The 21,658-nt window shown below is 37.4% G+C and overlaps 1 protein-coding gene across 40 annotated transcripts in view; it reads right to left on the reverse strand.

The window, feature by feature from the left end:
* The window catches only part of RIMS1 (regulating synaptic membrane exocytosis 1), a 596,921-nt gene that overhangs the window by 126,141 nt on the left and 449,122 nt on the right, over positions 1–21,658 (reverse strand). For 15 of the 40 annotated variants that reach the window (XM_068983591.1, XM_068983577.1, XM_068983575.1 and 12 more), the window contains one exon: positions 1,000–1,112. In XM_068983591.1, coding sequence (XP_068839692.1) covers positions 1,000–1,112 — 113 coding nt within the window. Of the gene's footprint in view, positions 1–999; positions 1,113–2,163; positions 2,344–11,024; positions 11,097–19,692; positions 19,777–21,658 lie in introns of all 40 variants that reach the window. The other 25 variants (XM_068983588.1, XM_068983573.1, XM_068983586.1 and 22 more) reach the window with 6 other exon arrangements.

Consider the following 21,658-nt stretch of genomic DNA (forward strand, 5'->3'; position numbering starts at 1 on the left):
TGTCATATCAGTCTTTGCAAAAACATATTTATCTTCTTTGACCACTCATATTTCAACGATACATTCAGTAAAGTGCTTTGAGTGAGTAGAACACATATTCAGCAATATAGAAGGAAATATACAAATTTTACATCAGCAACAACCAACACTGTTGAAAAAAATATTCAAAATGTTAACCTTTCAGTTGTTTCACAGGGATGAAGATTTTTAATACATGTTTTAAATATATGTCCACTGTATTCACATTACAACCCCAAATTAGACATTATTTCACTAGTTTAAGGAATTTATGATAACATTTACTGATAACATACCATTTCACTTACTGAGAAATGGGAAGGTACTTTGAGTCACATGAAGAAATCTGACTCTTTCAACTGTTTAACTCTCGGCCAGGTAGCTTAGTGAATTTAATTTCCAGGAAAATATATCCCTCACTCCCACCCCCTCTCTATCCAGAAGATAAAAACAATGGGTATATGCTTAAAATAAGAGAAATTTAAGTGATGTTAAGTGTTTAAAGACACTAAAATGTGTTTTCTAAGTCAGTTTTTAATCATCAGACATATGAAAAATACGAGATATTGCAAGTAAGTTAAAATGAAAAAACACTAGCAAAGCCTTCAATACGATTGTTTCATTTAAAAATATTTTTAAAATAAGGTTAAATAAGTCTTCCTTTAACACCAAAAATACTGTGTTGTACTGAGGTCTTTAAAGTTTTATTTTATTTTTCCCTTGGTACCGTTGGAAGAAATATCTCTAAGGGCTTTTTTCTTTTAACTGACCATCTAAAATTTATTCATTCACTCACTCAGCAAAAACAGCACAGAGGAACCAATTGTTATAACCAGGTGCTGAGAATAAAGCTCTAGGTAACTTGAGTTCTTAGGATTGATCAGACTACATGCAACCAGAATATGATTCTGTTAACAGAAGGCATATATAAAGAGGGGTCTCTCGAACCCAGGCTTTTGGCCAGGCTCCCTCTGTGGATACCTTGTTCTATGCTGCCGCTTCGCACGGGCACCTGCGGGAGCTGCCTGCCCCGGCGGCTGCTGAAGGCGGCATCCGTGGGTGGGGACCGTGTGGGGCTCGCCTGCCGGTGCGTCCTGCGCGGGGAGACAGAGAGGGACAAATCACACGATGAAACCCCGGAGGGCGCAGCAAAAATCCCTTACTTCTTCCTGCTACTATTAAAAGAGACATAAAACCCCTACGTGGGCCTTTCGAAGTAAAATCAAATTATCTTACATGATGTGCATAAAATAACTGTGACCAAAAAGGGGCTAAAAGAGAAAGGAAGATTTCCGCCACAGACAGTGCTGCAGGATGAATTCCTGAACAGGGCAGAACTGAACACACTTCTTTTCATAACTGTATGAAGCTGTGACTTGCTGTTCAGGTATCCATTTTCAGTAGTACTGGACGGAATGTATCTACTCACAGCCTCTGAATCTTAACAGCGTGTGTCAATTATTTAAGAAGGGCTGCTGGACTGCTACAATTAAATCCATATAAGTGACGAGAGTACTTATAGCTACAGACTTTCATAAGCTACCATCCACTTGCAATTTATTTTTAAATAGGAAAAGTCTGAAAAGATATGTATAAAAAGAACCTGGGGCACATACTATGAAATATACTGGGGAACAGATCAAGATTACAAATATAAATTTAAGAAGCGTGCGGATACATTACTATTGTACTGGAGTAAGCTGACCTCTATCTGCTATTATTCAAACATTTTTTTTTTAATACTAAAGAACTTTAAAGCACTCTCAGAATTTTGTAAAAAAAAGATGACTTTTTTCTTCTGATTCCTCTTATACATTTTAAAGCAAATATACATTTAATTCCAGGCAATTTCTTATCAAGAATTTCACATAATTGAAAAAAGAAAGTATTTATGAATATGCCACAAACAGATGGAAGGACGTAACACAGGCAAGTTTAGTTTTCACTGATGGCTAGTTGGCAGGAAGTATAGAAGAGAAGGTCACCAGCACAGTGAAGGCAGATGCAGGCAAGGGTGGACGTGGAGGGGTTTAAGTGTCACAAAGAAAGGATCAAGAGCTATGGTGCCGTAATGAGTGACAGTGTCGAGAGCTCAGGAAGGCACAACACCACAGCGACACCTGGAGGCAGACACTGAACAGCGACCTTGTCAGGAGCGGAGAAGGTGGCGCGGACCCTCCGGGGGCAAGGTGGTGCATAGACAGTGTTCTGACACTAGGGTGCTCGCTCGAGCGGGAGCGAGCGGGATGTTTCCCCCTAAGGACTGGCTGATCAGTCGCTCTCGCGGCTGCGTATCCCCTTCTAGAAAGACATGGTGGGAGAACCCTAAAACATTAGGGTCAGAAAAGATCTTCAGTCAGCAGATCACATTCACTTTGATACCAGCATATCTGTCCAAGGAAAACCTGGTTACTCGTACAAGACAGTGATTTTTAACACCCAGGAGCAAACCCATCACAATGTTACTGAACGGGACTTCGCATCAAACCGACGCGTTATCGGGAACGTGCACGCCCAGTGGTCCTGAGAGGACCCATCTGGGTTCCTCCAAGGAGACAAGCCTGCAAGCCCACAGGGCGGAGACTTCGGACTCTTGTGTCTTACTGAGCTGATCTCTGGTGTCTGGAACACAGCAGCTCAGAGACCAAGACCTCAGTAAAGAGATTGGGGCTGCATGAGTGAGCACCATCAGAATGATGAACCCGGGGGCACTTGAAGCACTTGCCTTCACAAAGGAGCCATACACTCTGCGCATTCACAATGTTCCTAATTGTACTCTGCAACAGGAAGCTCCTACCAAACAGCAAAGGGAAGCTGTCTTCTGAGGTTAATTTAAATAGATCATCAAATTAAAATGATATAAGGTAGAGAATGCTTTGCTTTGGAGCTGACTAAATGCAAGTGGCTGATGGCCTCTAATGCATAAAAGTATCAGAAAGGATATTTGTCCATATATTGACAGCTGTTTTAATATAGTGTTCAAAATTATTATGAAGCCAATTTCTAAATTAAGGATTAAGAATTTAAAACTGATGTTTACATGTGAATAGATGTGTGTATATATTATATATATGCTTCTTTAAAACATACACATTTTTGCTTTATTTATCATCTTTTGCATTTTAAATAAAGTGCACATTTAAAATACCTAACCTGTATTTTTTTTCATAGTCACAGAAGCCAAGAAATAACACTTCATCCTCTTGAAAACAATGCTGTAATATTCAATTAAATAATTTAAAGTGGTGAGTCAAGAATCCATACTGATCACTACAGGAATTAGTGACACATTAGTTGCCAAGTGCTTTATTCAACTTTCATTTGGATTGACAATATTTCTCTTAAGTAGAATGTCTTTTGCAGCCATGATTATATTGATTCAGGGTATATCCTCTATTTTCAAACAATAAAATGGGAAAATGTCAGATTTCACAGCATAAAAAGGTACAGCTTAGGTATTTAATGTGCATTTAACCTTTTTGAGCTCTGGATTAATGCTGCATCAGACCCTAAGGCATATCCAGAAACATGGACGGTCATTTTGATTTCTGAGTTAATGGAAGAAAGCCCTGGCATCATGTGTCAAAACTGTTCATTCACTCTGGATTAACATCTCACATGATCTCAGCTCTACATAGTTAACTTATATAGGAAGGATCAAGGTATGATCAAGTCCTTTCCAGTGATAAATAATGAGTTTTTATCTATTATTCTTTAAAAGTCATTATCATGAGAATAAACTTCAACACTCCCTTGTACAAAATACACTCTAATGTGGTTTGAAAGTTTAATAATATAGTTTTTACCCCAGTCCAGACAAATTTCACAAATCTTGCAATTTCACTAAAATTTTGCTTCATTTCTTAATGCAATTCATAAAAGAACTTCCTAAATGCAACCTGAAACGTGAATAAATTAGATGAGTCTATACGGCCCCAAAGTAAATGACAAAAATATAAAAAGCACAGTTCGCTGGTGGTCCAGTGGTGAAGGCTTTGCATTCCCACTGAAGGAAGCATGGTTTCAGTTCCTGGTTGGGGAGCTAAGAGCTCCCATGCCTTGAGACACAGTCAAGTATCTATCTATCTATTTAATTTGCCACTTATTTTGTATAAATATAAAAAAGCAATTTCAGGGGCAAATAAGTGCAAATTCATTTCTCGATGAATGTTACACAGATCCTCCCAAGCCACGAGCTTTCAGGGCCCAAGGATAGTGTGCCCTGTTGGGGGTTAATTGCTCAGCACCAGGGCTGTTTTTCCTTTGAAACCAATCACAAGTTCCTCAGGAACAAAACAGCTTCTGCTACCCACCCATTTATAACTAGTATGGAAGCACAGACTCTGAGGAGGCATGGAAACCGTTCTGCCTGAGGATAAACGAGGCTGGATCACAGGAGCAGGGCAGAGGGAAGTGACAAGGCAAGGGCTAGAGAGAGACGGGCCAGGCTTTGGAGAAAGAGACGGTGGAGCCAAGGGGAGTTTGTTTCAGAGGAGAGGAAGGAGGGTGAATCAGGAAATTCTGAGGTCCAGGAGTGAGATGGGAGGAAATCCAGACGTTTCCATGAATTGGGATGTGCTGAGAAAGTAAAGGTATCTGAGGGAAAGAGACCAGCAAGGAGTGGGACAGAGGATGGACAGGGAGTGAATGATGGAGAAGGAGGGTGATGGGAGCAAGTGTTCCTCACTGGGCATCCACATGGTGCCGTCTGCACACGCCAGGCTCTAGCGTGTCTGTGTACATGCATGTGCTGTGGCGTACATATCACATATATACACATGTGTCCTTTTTTGCATTCTCACAACAGCTCTTCAAAGTATTATCATGACTATGTTATAGATAGGAAAACTGGGGGCTCATAGCGTGAATGGCAAAAAGATGAATAACTAGCTTGATAAAGGCAGGACCCACAGAGTATACGAAGCGCCGACACTGTTCTCTTTTCTGCCTTTGAGACAGGACTGGCTTCTATTATCATGAGATGAAATATGGTAATATCACATTCCTGGGTGTATTGTTCATCTTGCAAAACAAAACATAAATGCATGTCCAGTAACAGATTGTTTGACAAGATTTAATAGAATCGTATTTTGAGAGTTTATAGGAACAAAATATATGGAAAATGGTATTTAATGAACATCAACTCTACTTCATATGTCTACACATAACATACTATTGAAATAAAAATAGTCAGTGTTCTAGAACAAAATATGAATCCAATCTAACTACAACTCCAGTTCACTGTCTCCAAACAAGTTTCTAAATATTTACTGCTGAGTTTATCCCCTGCCTACTCTCTTCACCTAAGACTAGTGTTCCTGAAAGAAAGTTAATATTTCCCCACCAAAATCTTAGCTTGTTAGACATTTCTGTTGCTGCAAGGAGACCTGCAGTAAATTGCTTCTATTGCTGCTTAAAAAGAGAGTCCTTTTTAAAAAATTACTTGTTGAAGGACATACATGAGGTATTTAAGGTCACCATGGTTCCTCCCGTGGTGACTGCCTTTTTTTCAGGAGCACCAGCACAGCATAAAATGAATGCGTACGCAGTTCTAAATACCAATCCTGGCCAAACATCCCCCAGTCAGGATTCAGAAAGCAGGTTCCACAAGAAGAAAAGTCCCCAGAGCAGGACGTGCAACAGTGCTAACAGTCCGCAAAGCTCAACACACATAAGGGTGAAAAGACACATGTTTATTTACTAAGGATCTTCCTCAGAGGGTCTGAAGCTCTACTTCAATGGTTAGGCATGTAAGTCAGAAACCAGTTCTGCCTTTCTTCTATCTAGAAATGGTTATCATAGCTTTCAAAACATTTTCTTACACAGCTATTCCTGAAAAGGTTACTTTTTTGAGGCCAACACAGGGCCTTAAAAGTTATGATCATCACACAGCAAATTCTGCCTGAGGCCAAGATGGGTCAGTGTGCTGGGGTTCCTCTGGGGAGCCGTCAATTCCTGAGGCCAAGAAACAGTGTCCAGAGCATTCAAGCTGTGGCCTCACTCACCTGTAGCTGAACATCAACTTAGAAGGTATCTTCAAAAGAAGTGAGTGCTAACATAAACCTAGAAAATCCAGGCCAATTCTTCTATTGTAAGGAGCTATTCATCAATTCCCTTGAAAGCTAAGCATGTGACTTACACTCTAATAAAAATCAGTGAAGAGCTTTAATTATAATCAAACAAATTTAAATACCTAACAGGCCTGAGTTTTCTACATGAAACCTACAAGCAAAGTAAGTAATGGAAAGAGTAATATGCTTATGGCCCTTAAGCAAACATTTGAGACTAGGGGGAATGGAATCCCTTCTCTTCTTACTGGAGGGAAGATTTGTGATTATCCACACACATGTGGTGGCTCAGAATGTAAAGAATCTGCCTGCAATGCAGGACACCCAGGTTCGATCCCTGGGTTAGGAAGATCCCCTGGAGAAAGAAATGGCAACCCATTCCAGTATTCTTGCCTGGAGAATTACATGGACAGAGGAGCCTGGAGGGCTACAGTCCATGGGTGGCAAAGAGTTGGACACGATTGTGTGACTAACAACAACAACACACGTGTTCAGTGTTGCCAGGCATGATGCTCAAATATCCCTCATCTGGAGAGAAACACGTTCAGTTGACTCGAGAGTCATCTAACATTTTGTAAAACCATACCTTACTGTCAAAAAACCTTGTTCATTGATTCGGGAAAATGGCACATGATAGACATTTAACTAGTAATTGTTAAATGAATTAAAGAGGCCTCAATGGAATATAATAAATATGTAACTTGAGGACAATTTTTAATCTTGTGAAAATAAATGGGAGACTGTATTATAATTAGATTTATTGAGAGTAAAGAAAATGCAAACAGTTACACAATCAGTGTTTTCATTACATTCTTCTCATCTATCATCTAGCTAGCTAGCTAGCCATGTATCTATTTCTCTGTCTGTCCATCAATGTATGCACGTATCTATTTCTCTGTCTGTCCATATATGTATGAATACATGCTTGTATGCATGTATATGTGTATGCATGTTGCTGTTGCTCAGTCCCTAAGTTGCGTCCAACTCTTTGTGACCTCATAGACTGCAGCACTCCAGGCTTCCCTGTCCCTCACTATCCTCCTGAGTTCACTCAAACTCATGTTCATTGTGTCGGTGATGCCATTCAATCATCTCACCCTCTGTGCCCCCCTTCTCCTCCTGCCCTCAATATTTCCTAGCATCAGGATCTTTCCCAATGAGTGAGCCAGTTATTCTCATCAGGTGGCCAAAGCATTGACCAACAAAGTATTGAGTGAAAAACACTCACTTTTTCAGGAAATCTTGGTTTCTACTAGGCCATTATGAATTCTGTAATGGAAAACAATCCCTTCTGAATTATCTTGATGTACTCACTTGCTGCTGCTGTGCTCTATGTAAGTTCTGAGTCTGAAATTTCAAAGTTGCCTACAGAAAGTATCTTCTAGAGTTTTTTTGGGAGGAGAAAAGGTGGAAAATTCACTTTAAATTGTATAAAGTGAGCTTCATCATCAGTCCTTCCAATGAATATTCAGGGTTGATTTCCTTTAGGATTGACTTGTTTGAACTCCTGACTGTCCAAGGGACTCTCAAGAGTATTTTCTAGCACCACAATTCAAAAGCATCAATTCTTCAGCACTAAGCCTTCTCTATGGTTAAACTCTAACATCCACATGCGAACCTTTTCGCAAAGTCATATCTCTGCTTTTCAATACACTGTCTAGATCTGTCATAGCTTTTCTTCCAAAGAGCAAGCATCTTTTAATTTCATGGATGCACTCACCATCTGCGGTCATTCTGGAGCCCAAGAACATAAAATCTGTCAGTGTTTCCACTGTTTCCCCATCTATTTGCCATGAAGTGATGGGACCAGATGCCGTGATCTTCATTTCTTGAATGGTGAGTTTTAAGCCAGCTTTTTCACTCTCCTCTTTCACTCTCATCAAGAGGCTCTTTTATTCCTCTTCATTTTCTGCCACTAAAGCGGTATCATCAGCATATTTGTGGCTGTTGATATTTCTCCCAGAAATCTTGAATCCAGTTTGTAATTCATCCATCCCTGCATTTTACACGATGTACTCTGCATATAAGTTAAATAAGCAGGGTGACTATAGCCTTGATGTACTCCTTTCCCAATTTGGAACCAGTCTATTGTTCCACATTTGGTCCTAACTGTTGCTTCATTATCTGCATACAGGTTTCTCTGGAGGCAGGTATGGTGGGTGGTCTGGTATTCCCATCTCTTTAAGAATTTTCCACAGATTGTTGTGATCAAGACAGTTAAAGACTTTGGTGCAGTCAACGAGACAGACGTAGACTTTTTTTGTGGGGGGATTCCCTTGCTTTTTCTATGATCCAGTGGATGTTGGCAATTTTATCTCTGGTTCCTCTGCCATTTCTAAGTCCAGCTTATACATCTGGAAGTTCACATACTCCTGAAGCCTAGCTTGAAGGATTTTGAGTATTATCTTGCTAGTATGTGAAATGACTGCAACTGTATGGTAGTTTAAACATTATTTGACACTGCCTTTCTTTGGATTTGGAAAGAAAACTGACCTTCTCCAGTCCTATGGCCACTGCCGAGCTTTCCAAATTTGCTGACATATTGAGTGCAGCACTTTAACAGCATCATCTTTTAGGATTTTAAATAGGTCAGCTGGAATTCCATCGCATCCACTAACTTTGTTCATGGTAATTCTTCCTCCAGCCCACTAGACTTCATACTCCACGACATCTGGCTCGAGATGAGTGACCACACCTCTGTGGTTATCTGGGTCATTAAGACCTTGTTTGTATAATTTCTCTGTGTATTCCTGCCACCTCTTCTTAATCTCTTCTGCTTCTGTTAGGTCCTTGCCATTTCTGTCCTTTATTGTGCCCATCTTTGCATGAAATGTTCCCTTAGTATCTCCAATACTCTTGAAGTGATCTCTAGTCTTTCCCACTCTACTGTTTTCCTCTTTTTTTTTTTTTTTTTTTGCATTGTTCACTTACGAAGGCTTCCTTTTCTCTCCTTGGATTCTCTGCAACTTTGCATTCAGTTGGGTCTATCTTTCCCTTTCGCCTTTGCCTTTTATTTCTCTTTTTTTCTCAGATAACCTCAGACAACCATTTTGCCTTTTTCCATTTCTTTTTCTTTGACATGGTTTGGTCACCACCTCCTGTACAATGTTGCAAACCTCCACCCATAGTTCTTCAAGGCAATCTTTCTGTCTTTATCTGTTTATGTATCTGTTCATCTATATATCTATTTCTCTATCCATCTGTGTTTTTATGTACGTACGTATCCATTGAGGGTCTCCCTGGTGGCTTAGTGGTAAAGAATTCACCTGCAATGCAGGAGATGACAGTTCAATCTCTGGGTTGAGAAGGTCTCCTGGAGAAGAAAATGCAACCCACTCCAGTATTCTTGCCTCGGAAATCCCAGGGGCAGAGAAGTCTGACCAACTACAGTCCCCGGGATCACAAAGAATCAGACACGACTTAGCAGCTAAACCAACACTATCACCACTATTGGTCTATTCTATCTACCTGTCCATCTATGTAGGTATGTATTTATCTATTTATCTATTTCTATCTCTATAAGATGGCTATGTATCTATTTATTCAATGTCTCTGCAAAACTGAATTTCTACTCAGCACATTTTTTGGCTCCTGGGATGCTTGCTCCATTGTAAGTTAAGTTGCCTACATCGTCCCTATCTCCATAGATCATTAGCCAGAAACCAATTCAACCTCCTCTTCACCCACGATGCTTGATGTGACTAGTACCTACTCATTTTTCTAACTTCATCTAAGAGGTATTATCCTCTGGAAAGCTTTCCATTTTCTGTTGCTCGCTATTTTATTCCTTGAATTGGACACACAGCTTGGCACATATTTGTTGACTGCATGGATCACTGAATTGCAGTTTCCCTGTCCACCAAATTTCCTTCTTGTGACAGCCTTGCTGGTGTTTCCCATCTACCCCTGGGTCTTTCAATCCACTTTCCAAAGTGTTGTTCCAGTGATCTACAACTTCTATACCACAGAATGCAATTCTATGACCACAGCATGTGAGGTCATTTATAGCAGTCTCTAAGAATTTCTCCCGTTTTGTTTTCAACCTCTCTCCCATCTCCTGAATCGTCCCCAGTAAGCATGAGTTCCACAAACTCAAGAGAGTATTTCAGTTCTCAGTGTTTTCACATGCTTTTCCTTTCTCATAGAACACGCTCCTCTTGACACCGATTTTTATACACCTCAATTAGTTCACCTAATCTCACCTGCAGCCTCTCTTTTTCTCATTTTCTCACTATGCTTCGTGTCACCTCTGTGGCAGCTGTGACACCTGAATGCGTGTATCCACTTAAACATCTATATCACCCTGCACATTCTCAATACTGATGGGATGAGCGGATATATGTTAATTGGATTTTCGGTGTTTCTTTTTTACAGCTCTGCAAAAATTCTGTCGGTTATCTTGAACCTAAAAGCACTTTAAAATTTTATAAAAATTGCAAACAAAATATAAGAAATCACTTAATTTCTACATTAACTTAGCGAGTATAAGTTGTAGTTATGAGTAGACCTAGATTACACGTTTGTAGAACAGATTTTGAAGAAGACGGCATCATTTGGATAAATAACAGACACTCAAAATACTTGCATATTCAGGTAACATATTCATTTGTAACATTTCAATCATCTCAGAAATAAAATATTAATGTCTTAATATGTAGATAGGACTACACTGCATTTAATCGTTTCTTAGTGATCAGAATGATCACTAAGAGAAATGCATGGGACTTTTCTTAAGGCCTAAGACTTAGGGGTTGCCTTCAAACTATCCATCTCTCATTTTTTGAATGAGGCTATCCCCATGTAGGAGATTTCTCAACAGGAATGTCTCTCCAAGCATCGCAATTGTGTTTAAACACCAGTCTTGTAAAATGAGAGAGGAGGTGCCCCAGAACATCTTAGTGAAACAGAAGATGCTGCACAGCACAACACCAAGCCTACCTTTCTGCATCAGAGGCAGTGCCTTTCCTAGTCTGGCTTTGGAGGCTAGATCTTTCAGACTTTCTGGAGTGCCTGTGGAATGAAATGTTAAAGAAACACAAAATATATGATGAATCACGCTACAGTCATCTGGTCATCTTGTACAATGATAAAAGGCAACTGACATGGAAAATGGCAACTATTTCACCTAAATGGTTTTGTCGATCCGTACTTTCTTAAAATAAAACAAAAATGAGAACTGGTGTTGTGCAGAAACCACAATTTCCCACCAGGAGGCACAGAAGCTGACACCCCACCAGTGTAGACCAGAAAGTCTACAGTCCTGATGTCAAGGAGGCTCCTGCTGGCAACTGAGGTGGAGACAAACTCAATGGTGAAACGCAGTGACGAGAAACATGAGGACAGCCGTGGTTTAGGCGCTGAAAGACCACACATGGGGGAAGTACTCTCCACCCTGAAAGTCTCTGACCTGGTGCTACAAAGATGTTTTCCTTCGCTTTTTTTCCCCTCCAAAAATATGCTCTAGGGAAATGTGTTTGACATAAAGAAAACTATTTAAAAATTAACTATTCAAATTATTTTTTAAATTATCATATACTTTTGTATTTGTGTAGTATTTTAAAAAGCTAATCATCCATTGCAAACCAAAGAACTAATAACGTTTACAATTTACTCTATATTCTAAAAATACTTATGTATATTGAACATTTGAAACTTGAAATGAATTTCCCACAGAAATAATGCTTATACATACAACTGACCTCCCCAAGGCAGCTTACATACATCTAGTCATCCTAAAATGTGTCTGGACTACAATATATTTGAAATAAATAAGAAATACTGTGGTCAAGAAGCTCACTTATTTAAAAAAAAAAAAAACAGAGAGAAACTATAAAAGCAATAAATTTTATCCTGGAGAAGAGAATTCTCCAGTATTCTTGCCTGAAGAATTCCACGGACAGAGGAGCCTGGTTGGGCTACAGTCCATGGAGTTGCAAAGAGTCGGACACAACTGAACGACTCTCACTTCAGATAACTGGTTGCCTACAATATATTTTTATTTTCTGATATCCTTTCCTTCCAAAAATGTTAAGGAGAAAACTCTGCTTTTTTTTTTTTTTGAGATGTTATTGGCATATATCATTATACTAGTTTCAGATGTGTGACATAATGACCACCCCAATAAGCCTGGTCTATATCCATCATCACTCAAGTCAGAAATTTTCTTGTGATGGGAACCTTTAAGATCTAGTCTCTCATCTCTGTTCTTTTGATATATTAATGCCAGATGCTCTAAGTGTCCGGCACACGTCCAGTTCTGTCAGGCCCAGGGGTGCAAGAGAGCAGAGGGGTCCTGAGCACATGCCTGCAGTCAATGAGGAAAGTCACTGATAGACAAAGTCTTCTCCTGGAGCAGAGGGAAGTAGCAGGTGCAGAGCAGGAAGTGATCGGAAGGGAAGGCAGAGGAAAGAGGTCTGCGGACCCAGGGGCCTGAGCTCTAAACAACATGTGGTCCATCATCTGGGAAATTTATACTTGGCCCCAAGCTTCTCTCGTGGCTCAGATGGTAAGAATCTGCCTGCAATGTGGGAGACCCAGCTCTGATCCCTGGGTCAGGAAGATCCCCCAGAGAAGGAAATGGCAACCCACTCCAGTATTCTTGCCTAGAGAATTTCACGGACAGAGAAGCCTGGTGGGCTACAGTCCATGAGGTTGCAAAGAGTCAGACATGCCTGAATGACTAACACACATGTTTGGTCCCAAGAGTGTCCTGGGACCGCGAGAACCAGAGTCCCTTGTCCCCTCTGAGAAGCGTGAGAGCCAAGTGAAGACACAGAGTTTCAGGCCAGTTCCTGAAACTCACAATCACTGAGGATTTTCATTCATTCATTCACTCTCTCATTCATTGAACAAATACTGTGTTTATATGCCAGATGCTGCTCTAGCTGCTTGGGCTACGTCTGTGAACAAAGTAGACAAAATTTCTGCCCTCAAACAATTTGTGTTTTATGGTAGAAGACAAACAACAAACAAGAACCCCTCAAACAAGTAAAGTGTATAACATGTCAGATCAATAATGAGAATAACAAGAAAAAGTCAACTAGGGAAACACAGATCAGAGACGTGCCGGAGGGACTGGGTCTCAGATAAAAGCAGGCTGCAGTTTGAAGGAAGATGCTCTGGAAGGGTGTGTGGGTGCAAAGGGCAGGACCAGAGCACCTGGCAGGCTTTTGTGCCAGCTTTCTACATCCCTGCAGTGAAAAGGTGATGAGCATCCTTCACACCTTCTCTGCTTTTCTTCTATCCCTAGTCATTGCTACAAATTCAATGGAGATTTTATTTCCTCTGTACAATTTCAACTCTTCCTCTTCTCATCTCTAACATTTAGTGGGCTCACATGTAAGACTGATCATCACAGTACCTGGTGATACTGATGACGACAGCGCTGATATTAACAATATCAAATATCTACTAAGAACTTCCTGTCATTTCTCATCTAAGCTCTCCAATCCAATGAAGGCATACTTCACTTTCATCCTTTTAAGAAGAAGGAGACTGAGGCTTGCAGGGTGAAGTCAGTTGCTTTTACATGGACCTTGCATGTCAAACCATGACGTAAACTGAGAGTCTATAATCTCAGTATCTGTGCACATGTTGAATCTGTGGCATACACGACACTGGATCGTGGTAGCTAAAAACACGGATCCTAGAGCCAAACCGAGTTTATTCCCCACCCTCTTTCTGAATGATGAAAGAGTGATTTTAGCTGGGTGATGTTAGTCAATTTACTGGAACTCTATGTGCCTCAGATTTCTTCTATTTGCAAAGTGGCAAAAATATTATCACCTCACAGATTTGCTAACTCTAAATATGTCAACATTACCATTTGTATTATAATATTTGTAGTATGACATAGAATAAGGATTTTAGTTTTAGCATTACTTAGAATAGCAAGAGATCAATGCTATAAAAGTATTATTTAAAATGATAATAATATGTATTTGTTTCCCTAAAGTAAAAACTCTTACTCATCTATAAGAGTATACAATCTACAGAGGTTCATGTGTCTAACTTGTGTTTTTGCTTTTGTTTTTAATCCTTTATTTAAGGATGCCACTTTTTTCTCCTCAAATGCTACAGACAATTACTCTATTGAAGATTCTTCTAAAGATTTCTACAAAGGATATGTCCTTATAATTTTTCTAACCACTTAAAAGAATCCTGGAGTTAAGTTAAAATGACATACACTTAACTGCAATAATTCAGTGTAAAGCAAGAATATAGAAGAAAATAGAAAATTCTACTGTCTTTTCTCTCAATGTATTGTACATTGTAAAGACAGACTTTTCTTGGAATAGTTTTGTGATGTGTAAATGTGCTTGTGCCCAGTCGATCAGTCTTGTCTGACTCTTTGCAACCCCATGGACTGTAGCTTGTGAGGTTCCTCTGTTCATGGAATTTCCCAGGCAAGAATACTGGAATGGGTTGCCATTTCCTACTCTAGGGAATCTTCCCGACCTAGGGATTGAACCCACATCTCCTTCATTGGAAGGCAGATTCTTTACCATTAGCGCCACCTGGGTTAAAACCATCAATTTATATTCATGTACTGTTTTCCTGAAACTACTGGCCACAGAATCATAAAAAGGATCACAGTGAAAAGAAATACCTTCTACCTTACACCATTCTTTCCTAAGTTCCTTATCGGCAGGTACTGTGTCTGGGTTATACTGTAACATCAACACCCAGCACATAGTAGCTTCTCATTAAATATATGTTGAATAAATAGGTGGTTTAAAAAGTAGTATTTTGACTATGTTACTGGAATTTAAGAGTCTAAAAGATTATAACAAGTAAAAATCTAACTAGGATTATACAATTCAGCTTAATCAATTTAGACATACACTGTTTTCTGATCATCAGTAAACATAAAATATCATATATAAGAAACACATTCTGGTTACTGCCTTATGCGTAAGGAAGAGTTATCACTACTGGCCCAATGCATGTTCATCATGATGCAACCAGGCAGCATGGATTCTGTTTAGGGTCTGAAGGGATGTCAGAATTCAGCTAATTCATCTATACCTGCCTAAATCTATAGAAAGGGAAATGAGTCCCAGGAAGGTTGAGTGACTAGTTGAGGGAAATACAAGCCATGGTCAATCAGTGAGGACACTGCTATCATGACCCATGATCCTGCCCCTCTGCCATCCAGCAACTCTGACTGATTTGAAATTCACTGAAGGGATCCCTCAACAAAATCAAGTAAAAACAGTGATAGCATTTCCATCATGTCTTAGCTATTTTGGGTTTTAATATGCATTTTGTTACATTAAAATTTTTAATTATCTTTTACTATTCTTAAAGAATGTTTGTTTGGTTTAGGTATGCAAGAATCAGAAAATCCTCAGTTTGTTTTTGTTGTTGTTTTTTCTTAATCACAACTTATAGCTGTAAGATTCTGTGCCCAGTTCCTAGGGCACAATTGAGGTTCTTTAAAAGCTATAAAGGTCTATTCAAATATGTTATAACAACAATTATCATATCATTAAGTGGAAGCAAGAGAAATAATCAAAAGAGTGGGGGTGTTCCTAATTAAAAGCTAATTTTCTGGAAGTCCTATTTTCAATTATCATTCTCTATTAGATTAAGTGTGAAGATTCATAAAATGTACTAATGAAATGAAAGGCAATTGTTAAAAATCTGTCTTTGTGATACTTTCCTTTCCTCATCAATAACTAGGCTCAATTAGAACAATTCCGTGAAGACATTGATAAACACCACTTTTCTAAAGATCCTAAAATTCTATTAAAGTGCAAAATTAGCATGCTAATAAAATGAAAATTTAATATGCTCTGCTTTGGGGAATAATAAGTTCTACCACATAATGTTTTAATTATAATTAACACTGATGTCATAAGAATATTCCTGTATATATTCTGGTTGACTCTCCAGATGGTCTGATGTGAAATGCAAATCTCCATCATCTTGTTTCCTCATAATTTTGGGAAGAAAATATTAAATTTAGGTTAAGAAGCTACTTAAGCAATGTTCATATGCAGTAAATATGGACACATACAATTTAGATACATTTACCTTTTGCTTATTATTGATATTTATGTATTGACTACAGCCATTAAAAAGACTTTAGTATATGAGTATATTTCATTCCTTTAAATAAAGGACATTTTTGAAAAGCATAGATAATAAATGTTATGAAGCAAACAGAAATGACTAGAAATATACTGAATTTACAAGCGGTTCTACATTAACTCTGCATCTATACTGCAAAAGTATCATGAATTCTGGAAGTGGAAAAGTGGATAATTTCTTTATCCTAGAAATATTTTCAGTGGACAAAGAAGATCCATCCACTTTGAATAAGAGGAACCACATGATATTTTTGGTTAAAAAGTCCTTGGCAAGTAGCTGCTTCCAAGTTGCAAGTGTGGGCAGCTATAGAAATCTGATTACTTGGAAAAGAAATTAGAACTAGAACAGCAGAGTAATTCAAGAATTAATCTTTAACTCAGTGTGATACTTTACTTTTTCTAATAATTAAACTCTCAAAAAAATAGTGTTATTCCACTCAGTATTTTCCATTTTATCAAAGTCACATCAATAAACTGCATCCTTAAAAATATCATGTACAAAAATATGTACATGCAAGCAAAAAATATTTTAAATCAGAATATTAGAGTCAGTACCTTCAAGATAGTGAAGCATTAAAATACATCTTAAAATGTACTAAATAAGAAAATGTTCTATCAACTCACATTTATTAGAATGGTCACTATCAATTTTTAATGTATTTAAAAAGAATATATGTGTCTTCCTGAAAAAACCTGAACTGAAAAAACATTTACTAAAAAGTAATTTAGATGACAGTAATAATGATAGCAATTTATACTTGCCTTTCACATTTAAAGATGACTGATTCAACTGTGAGCACTGAATTCAGAAACTTGACGATTCAGGGGTCTATTAAAATAAATTTTTTCTAACTTGCTATTCATAAATTTTGGTTAAATATGCAGCCATAAGTAGCTCTGAATTTTATAAGAGAATTATGTATACACAGGTTCATAAAAGCTACTATTTATATATCAAAATAATGTCATTTACAAAGAAATGCTTTGTTACTGGAAAGGTGATTATTAGAAGTTTAATATTTTAGTAATAAAACTACAAAAAAATGTACACTAAACTTTAAGGTAAAAAAAAAAAAAGCTAAGGTTACAGATTTACATATTTTTTTCCTCATCATTGTTTTAAAAAAATCCTACAACGTCTAGGAAAATTTTTCGATCTAGATAAACATGTTTCCATGTCAATTCCAAATAAAGCTATTGTAGCACTTGAAATGACATCAATATTTCTTACTGTTGAAATTAAATTATGGAGAAATGGTACATTAAAAATTGTGTGTGTGTGTACACGCATTATGTGGAATAAGATGACAAATCAATGCTTTCTAACTCACCAGCAAGCTCTCTTAATCAAATATTCACCTCTTATATTACTATGCTGTTTTCAAAATAATCAAGCATGCAGGACATCCAATGGCTGATAATATAAATTGTCACTGATTTTAGAATATTTTTTTTTAAGTTACCTATTTCCTAGTGCAAAATTTATCCGGTGGCAAATTCTTATGAATATTCATTATCACCAAATCTGATGCTATGTTCACTAGCAAATTTTTCTAAATAAGTAAATAAAGCTTATAAGAAATAAAAAGGAAAGCAAGCATTAAGTGTTTGTTAGGGTTACCAGTGGATTGTTTTTTACATCAACTGATACAGTAATGTCTCTCTCATTTTTATGGGCACTTGTTACTCATATTTTAATAAAAGTATATTTTAAATACTATAAATAATATTCTGTTCCATACAGTAATAAATCATAGGATCAAGCCATTTAAAATGTATTTCCCTTTGTTGAACCCAGAACTTACTTACAAATAAATTATAATAACAAAATGTATGCTCAGAATTACTTATTAGGAATAAATTATTACTTATTAGGAACAGTTTCATTTAATAATCTTATCTAAAAGGACTATTTCTGCTTCTAAAATCTACCTTTACAATGATATCTACAATCTATTAAACCAAATGTCATAGTTAATTCAGGTTGTTAAAAGACAACTAACTTTCAACTAATCCTCATCTCACATATGTTAAGAACTGAAATTATTATTTGCATTTCCATGTTGCTCATTCTAAACCCAGTTAAACTTATGTTTATATTCATTACAAAGACCCTCATACTTGATCGTCTTATACCCTAGCAGTCATTATATAAAATGGCATCCAGAACAGCCTTTAATAAAAGGAAATTTTCTCTCCTTGGTGTCCATGGCACTGTTGTTCTTAAACACTGCTGTGATTCTAGCCATTAGAACAGTGCACATAAATAAGCACACAATATTTGTGGAATGGATGAGCAGCACTGTGGATGCACATTTTAAAATTTAATTTACATTATTATTTTATATTCTTATTTCTAATAGAAATCAGACAGCAGTAGAAAACATTAGATTTAAATTCCTAATATGTGAGTCATATTAAGGTCTTAAAGATTTAAGCATAATAACATATTTGAAAAGCCTCCATAAATATCATCTTGGGGTCCAACATTTGCAAGGTGACTTATTCATTTTTTTATGAGTGATGATGTTTACTTTTTCTTTCGAATTGTAATCCTGACGATATCTTGACAATTTACAGATACAGAAAATAAATCATATCACTCTTAACTAAAGGTACAATTACTTTACTATATACACACATACTAAAAGATAAATTAATCAAAACCTGTGTGCTGGCATGACTCCATATCTGAGATACTCGATGTGTTTATCTGCTTAATAAATGTTACCAGTGTGTTGACTGAATTTCTGCTTCACCCGAAGTAAAACAACCAAAATGCCCGTAGTCTTTCATGGACAGTTGGGAAAAGATATGCTTTATGTATAACAACAATCACAAAACAGGAGAATGGGCAAAGTCTTAATACAGCCCAGAAGGAAAACAAAGCAAGGAAAAAACACACCGTGGCACTTACGACATCACAGCACAGAGTGGGTGCAAAGCACTGATGTTATTTTCAAAAACCTACCTTGATGACTGACCCTAGCCCTTGACAATATTCGGCTTAAAAACACAGTATTCATCAAACAAGTAAGAACCAGATATTCTACTTTAAATCAGGGAATATATCTAAAAGCCTAAACTTCATCATTCACAAAACAAGATGGTGAAGATCAAATCATCAATCAGGACGAAAAAAAAACAACAACCAGGCTCTGTGATAGTCTTTAAAATATCTTAAAGCACCTGAGAATTTTAGTCAAGTGTAAACAAAAGCAATAGTTAAATATGTTTCTAGAAAACTGAAACCCTGAAATAAATGCTCATTAAAAGAAAATTCTCCCACTGGACCCAGCTTGCTTTGTTTGAACCACGCCCTGTGCATGCTAGTTTCATTTTAGAAAATATTCTGAGGTGCTTCATCAGAGGTGGACGCATTCAATTGTGGAATCTCCACCTCTTGGGCTCTGCCCCCTGAAAGAAAGGCATAGTAACCACACGGGTCTGGCTACCCTCCACCTGATGGCCTGGCAGCCTCTGGAAGCCACTTGTCTGGGAGGAGGAAGTACCTGTCATTCTCCGGAGACGCATGCTGGATTTGAATCCTGGGGCTAGGAGGTCGTCTCCTATCTAGGGAGGGGGACCATCTACCCCTGTTTGCCCAATGAACAAGACAGGAAAAAACAGGACATTTAGTAACTCCTAAAGTAAAAGAATATATGGAACAAGAGGACTGGAAAAGCACCCCAGAAAGGCAAAGTGTAGGCTTTTTGTTCCATAATGTATTCTTCAATTTTACAAGCTTTGGAAGGATAAATGATAGTACTGTAAGAAAAGAAAACTGGTAGCCTTATATGTGAATAGAGAAACTCATTTGGGAAGATGTCTGAAATATAATAAGTGTATTTTTTTTTCTTTTCAATGTGGTTGTGTGTGTTTGCATATCTATAGACACACATCTATGTATATGTGTATATATAACTTTACATATATGTATATAAAACTTTACAAGTATGCATGCTTAAGAATCTAGCAGATGTTGAATAAAATAGATTTAAGAAGCTGCCAGTGTTTACTTGATACAAGGTCTTGAAATTATTGGATTAAAGTGGCAAAGACGAGGTATGTGCATTTCATACAAAGCACAAGAAATAAACATACTCTCTAGTGTAGAAACAATGACACAAAGAACTAATTCATGGAAATGCTACCAGTGATATCTACACAAGTTTCCTTGGGGAAAACTGAGGGTTAATAATTGAAATTAAAATATGGTGAACAAAAACCACTGATGTATTGAAGTGGGAAATGCAGATAAATGCCACAGTAAAATACCATTACCTTTAAAATAATCTGCTAATCTTAACTTGAAAAAGGATCTATCAGTGAGTTATACAGTTGTTTTCTTATTTCAGCATTTAGAAGAACACTAATTTTTTTATGATTAGCGATCAAATAAACGTTCAAAACCTGGTTCATTTTTTTGTTAAACTATCTTGATATTAAATCTGTGTAACTAGAAATTACAAACATCTGGGCAAATACTGAAAAGGGGTGGTAAGGGACTAAACAGCCTTATTTTGGAAATTTTAATATATTAGATATGCACATTGCAAGCAGGATAATTCCTCTGCATACTGGCTTCCTCGTATGTAACAAGGGATCACTGAATGATATTTAAGACTCATCTAACCGTAAGATTTTATAACAATCCGAAGAAGACCAGTCATAATATCTTTTAAAAGCCATCTTTCTTTGCCGTTAATAACTTGGCTTCCTGGATTTATCAGACAATCTGCACAAAAGCAGCAGAGGGCTACAGACATGACCAGGAGAGCCCTGGTTAGCAGGCGCTCACCTCTGAGAGCCCCCGGAAGTCTGTTCATCATCTCTCAGCTTTGGATGGATTCAAGGAGGGCTGTGCATAATCGGGACAGCAAGAAGAGATACTTGGTAGCAGAATTTGGGCAGAAGACAAAATGGTGTGGCATGGCCTCTGTAATGTGTTACATGTTTGTGAAATCAAAAATAAATTTGCATTCAAGTGAGTTAATTATTTTAAATGATTTAAATAGCTGGTCAATTCAATTGGAATGCTTGAAAAAATATCTTTTCACTGACTTTTGCTTTGCAGACACAATAAAGAAAAATATTTCTAACTTTTTAAAGAGAATTACAGCTATAGTGTTTTCTACATGAAATTGTACTCAATCATGAGAAAGCTTAAGGTATTCTTTTAAAATACACATATAGAGTCATTATGATTTTCTTTAAACATTTTTGAAGGAATAAGTAGTATTCACTTGACAGGATTATGAATAACCTTGCTTCCTGAGGCAAAATTCCAGTCCTTGTGTTTATTTAAGTGCAAAAATTAAAGAAAATGCTATAATTATGAAACATGCAAGGAAAGCCATGAAGAAGAGAGACATACATTTAGAAGCAAGCCACAGCGAATGCAAGCTATTAAAAAGGAAATTCTGAAGAAACATTTAGCATCATACATTTATATCTGTACACTCAAAGTCCTTCTGA

This window comes from Capricornis sumatraensis, chromosome 11 (genome assembly GCF_032405125.1).
Source record: "Capricornis sumatraensis isolate serow.1 chromosome 11, serow.2, whole genome shotgun sequence".
In the NCBI taxonomy this organism is placed as follows: Eukaryota; Metazoa; Chordata; class Mammalia; order Artiodactyla; family Bovidae; genus Capricornis; species Capricornis sumatraensis.